Below are 5,019 nucleotides of genomic sequence, written 5' to 3' on the forward strand. Positions count from 1 at the left end.
AAAAAAAAAAAAAAAAAAAAAAAGACATTGATTAGTTAACAAATATAAGAGTTCAGAAGGCATAATTATAAGAAAAAAAACTTAACAAACTTACATGCTTTCGAGCACGGACTTTAAACGACGTTTGGCCTGAACGGTGCTTGTATATTCTGGTGCCATCTAGATCATGATAGCGAGCATTCCGACTGTGGTTGCTCTTGATTTCTGATTTTGGATCAAGCCAATACCTAACAAGACCAACCCATACTTGAGGATCAATCCACCGTGGCTTTGCCTCATCACCTTTAAGCTTCTACTTTAACTTCCACCGTGACACTTGATCACACATCATGTCCTTCAACTTGTCCTCAAACTCTTGCCTCACTCTATCGTTTAAGCAACGGTCCCAATTGTATATTTGCTTGCAAAAAAAAAAGGATTAGTCTATATTTAATTAAGGCAAAGAAAACATATTGTAAATGGCAAACAAAGAGACTTGACAGTAGCCGCAAACGTTTCATACCAACGGTCTACCACTGCAGACGGCGTCTGTGTCCAATTGGCATGGGGCTCTTTGAAATCTCTTTCAAATATGCTTTAAACAGTAGCCGCAACAGATGAGTCTTGGTCAAACCTTCAAAAGAAATACAACTTTCAGAATCCATACAAATACAACTTTTTAATTATATTATCAAATTAAAAACATAAAACAAACTTACCACAGAGATCCTGGAGGTCGGCGAGGATCTAGTTTAGTTAAACCAGATCGTCCAGGACTATCGAGTAACTCCTCCTAAGTCAGGTTGTTGAGACGTTGGGACATGACTGTAGAGGAGGAACGCGCGGGTTGAGATGCAGTAATGTCAGGGTTCGGCGCAGTGCCACCATGCGAATGAGATGGTGAAGGCGTATTAGAAGGAGGCGTCACATGCAGGGGTTGCGAGGTTACACGGCGGTTATTGTGAAAACCGGGGTTTATATTGTTAGAACCGGAGGGACCGTGACGATTAGAAGCACTGGGAGAGGCTAAACCTTGATCCGTCAGAAATCTTGTGTAATCGTTGCCTCCAAACATCTATAACAAAAAAAATCGAAATCAAAATTAGTAATTAATACAAAGTGGTATTATCAGTAACCAAATCGAAATCAAAATTTGAAATCAAAATCAAAATCAAAATCGAAATTAAAACCAAATTAGGGTTTATAAACAAAATTAGGGTTTATACATACGGAATCAAAACCAAATAAAAACGAAAATTAAATTAGGGTGTATACAGATACGAAATCAAAACCCAATTATAAAGAGATTAGGGTTTATACAAAACGAAATCAAAATCAAATATCAAACGAAAACAAAACGAGATTAGGGTTTATAAAAACCGAAATCATAAACGAAATTAAAACAAGATTAGGTTTCTACAAAACGAAATCAAAACCAAATACAAAACAAAATCAAAATTGGATTAGAGGGTTTATACCTTTCAGAATGCGATTGAAGAAGAAGATCGAAAGACGAGAGATTAGGGTTTGCAATTGAAGAAGATTGGAAGACGAGAGAAGCAGATCGGAAGAGGAAGAGGACTAGGGTTTGATCGGAGGAGGAAGAACCAGATCGGAAGAGGAAGAAGATAGTTTGACCGGAGGAGGAAAAACCAGATCGGAATAGGAAGAAGATGGTTTGATCGGAGGAGGAAGAACCAGATCGGAAGAGGAAGAAGATGGTTTGATCGGAGGAGGAAGAAGAAGATTAGCTTTTGTCGGCGACTGGTTTGAGCTTCGCTCAAACTCGATTGAGTTTGTATATATAAACTTTTTGGAATCTCGCAAATCTCTCGCAAAATTTGCGAGGGATTACCTATGCGCCCTCGCAACTCTGTCACACTTATTAAATATTGCGAGAGATTTGCTAGACTATTGGTGTTTAGGGTTTACGATTTGCGAGGGATTAACTAGGGCCACTCGCAAATCCCTCGCAAGATATTAAATATTGCGAGGGATAAGCTAGACTCCAGTTGTGTGTAGGGTTTACGATTTTGCGAGGGATTACCTAGGGGTCCCTCGCAAATACTTAAATATTGCGAGGGATAAGCTAGACTCCAGTTGTGTGTAGGGTTTACGATTTTGCGAGGGATTACCTAGGGATCCCTCGCAAATACTTAAATATTGCAAGGGATAAGCTAGACTCCAGTTGTGTTTAGGGTTTAGGATTTTGCAAGGGATTACCTAGGGATCCTTGCAACTCCCTTGCAATATTTAAATGTTTAGGGTATAGGTTTGCGAGGGATTAACGACGACTTTGCGAGACCTTGCAAGCATTCCCTCGCATATCTATCGCAAATCGATAAATCTTTTTTGAAAAAACAAGAAAAACCACAATTGCTCAATCAAATTCATCTTCTTAACTACTAGAAATTCCATTATCATCATTAGAATCTTCTTCATCATCAGACAATTCAAATTCTTCTAATTCAAGCTCTTCTTCAAATACATCATCAACATCTTCTACTTTAGGGTTTAGTGGATCATCATGTTAGTTGATGATCAAGTTGTGTTGCAACTTGAAAGATGTTAAAATTTCCATTGCAAACCTATCAAAAGAAGATGTTATCCACATTGAGACACAAAAATCCATTGCAATGTGCAAAAGCTTAGGGTTTGAGCATTTAGTGTTTAGGGTATATAATTTGTGAGGGAGTAACGACGTATTTGCGAGAACTAGCAAGAATCCCTCGCTAGTCACTTGCAAATCACTAGCAAATCAATCGCAAATCCCTCGCAATGTTTAAATGTAGGTTATACTCGTAAGTCGCTCGCAAATAATGTTTAGGGTATAGGCTTTTGCGAGGGACTTACGACGACATTGCGAGACATTGTAAGCATTCACTCGCACTTCCAACGCAAATACGTCGCAAATTGATAAATTTTTATTAAAAAAAAAAAACAACAAAAAATACAATTGGTCAATCAAATTCATTTTCTGAACTACTAGAAATTACATTATCATCGTTAGAATCTTCTCCATCATCGGACTCTTCGAATTCGTCTAATTCACCCTCTTCTTCAGAAACATCATCAACATCTTCTACTTGCCTGTTTTGTGGATCAATGTGGATAACATCTTATGTTGATATGTTTGGAATAGAAATTTCACCGACATTTTCTTGTTGCAACATGACTTGATCATCAACTAACCCGATTATACGGTCTCGAGGATTAACTTTAATGACTGATAACCACATTTCACGTCTTGGCCTTAAACGAGGATAGGACAGAAAGCTCACTTGTTGTGCTTGTGATGCTCGGATGAAAGGATCAAATTTGGGGTACGATCTGTTCGCATTCACATCAACAACTCCCCAATTATTTACTCGAACGCTTCGGGCCGATGGATCGTACCAGTTACACTTGAAAAGTACGCATCTCAGATTCAGAAGGCCTGGATAATCAACTTCTAATATTTGTTGCAAAACGCCATAGAAATCGCTATCACGAGCTTGTACATAAATTCCATAATTTTCTGTAGCTTTGCAACTTCTATGTGCGTACATATGAAAAGTATAACCGCAAGTAAAGTACATCGGAGCGGTAGTGATCTTCGCTCTTGGTTCTTGAACAAGCTCATGCAACCAAAGAGGCAAGGGTTCATTTCCACATCCATTCTGAACCTATATAAACGAAAAAGATATTTAGACCATAAGTTTATTTAAATTATAAATTATAATACGTATAGTTTAATTTATTTCATATATATACTTACATAGTATTTTAACAAATTAGCGAAATCCCGCTCTTTATAAGCCTCATAGTCAGATTCTTCAAAATTCGGATATGTTTCACGAATCTGCATTTCAAAAAGTCTTAAAAAATAGAGATTTGTTAGTTCGTTAACTTAGAAAATAAAATTAATTTTAGTTTTTAAAAAAGAATACCTTTCAAAAGGTTGAACATAATCTAGATTCCTCAAGATGTAATTGTGAGCTGTTCGACAATAGCTATGATCTTCCCACCATACTTCCTTTAACTTTCCAGCAAGTCTTCCTATCTGAGCAAAGATATCTGGAACATCAGAAACGTTATATGTAGGTGCAACGCCTCCGTCATCATATCGTCGAGTACGTGTTTTTTTGGTTCTCACGGTGGGGCTAAAGTAGTATGATGTGAAGTGAGATGTTTCCTCTGTTAAACTCCCGACGACTATCGACCCCTCAACTCTGGCAAGATTTTTGGCCTTTCCTTAAAGAGCTTTCATAATCCGCTCAAAAAGATACATCCAGTGAAATTGCACTGGCCCACCAAGATCAGCTTCATGTGGTAGATGGTTTGGAAGATGTCTCATCACGTCAAAAAAACAGGGGAAAGATTTTCTCCAAGTTACAAATTAACACTGGAATATTTTCTCGTAACTTCTTTATGCCATCACTGGTCAATGTTCTAGTGCATAAGTCCCGGAAAAAACTCTGATACCTACGAACCAAAGTATAAAAAATTCATGGGTATATTAATTAAATATATATATATATCAATACATATATATATATATATATTATTATATACTTATATACCTGTAATAGCTTCATGAACATGTGTTGGCAAGAGCTCAAGAAATACAAATGGTAGTAGCCGTTGCATGAAGACATGACAATCATGGCTCTTCATACCTGAAAATTTTTGGCCTTGCTCCACACATCTTGAAAATTTTGAGACAAATCCATCTGGAAACTTCACTTCAGATTTAACCCACTCGAACAACACCTTCTTAGCCTCTGCTGACAATCGAAACTGGGGTACTGGTAATTTCCCATCTCTTCTAATATGTAAATCGATCCTTGCACATATTTCCGCCAAATCCAACCTAGATCTCCTGCTATCTTTTGTTTTACCCTGCACATTCAGAAGCGTAACGATGAAATTATCGAAAAAGTTTTTCTCGATGTGCATCACGTCAAGGTTGTGCCCCAATAGAAGATCTTTCCAATATGGAAGCTCCCAAAAAATATTCCACTTGTGCCAATTGTGATCAACTCCATATCCATCTGGCAT

At 37.5% G+C, this 5,019-nt stretch overlaps 2 protein-coding genes across 2 annotated transcripts in view; both read right to left on the bottom strand.

Moving 5' to 3' along the window:
* LOC104783417 overlaps positions 1-1,054 on the bottom strand; it is a 6,362-nt gene extending 5,308 nt beyond the window's left edge. The window contains exons 1-3 of the mRNA XM_010508578.1: positions 801-1,054; positions 583-613; positions 95-292 (exon numbers count right to left, since the gene is read on the bottom strand). Coding sequence (XP_010506880.1) covers positions 95-292; positions 583-613; positions 801-1,054 — 483 coding nt within the window. The remainder of the gene's footprint in view (positions 1-94; positions 293-582; positions 614-800) is intronic.
* On the bottom strand, positions 1,795-5,019 carry LOC104783418. The gene is made up of 4 exons (XM_010508579.2): positions 4,542-5,019; positions 3,909-4,212; positions 3,737-3,836; positions 1,795-3,644 (listed from the first exon to the last, which is right to left on the bottom strand). The coding sequence occupies exons 1-4, from the start codon at positions 5,017-5,019 to the stop codon at positions 3,099-3,101; spliced, it is 1,428 nt and encodes a 475-aa protein (XP_010506881.1). The 3' UTR covers positions 1,795-3,098.

The sequence above is a fragment of the Camelina sativa genome, chromosome 4, assembly GCF_000633955.1.
Source record: "Camelina sativa cultivar DH55 chromosome 4, Cs, whole genome shotgun sequence".
Taxonomy (NCBI): Eukaryota; Viridiplantae; Streptophyta; class Magnoliopsida; order Brassicales; family Brassicaceae; genus Camelina; species Camelina sativa.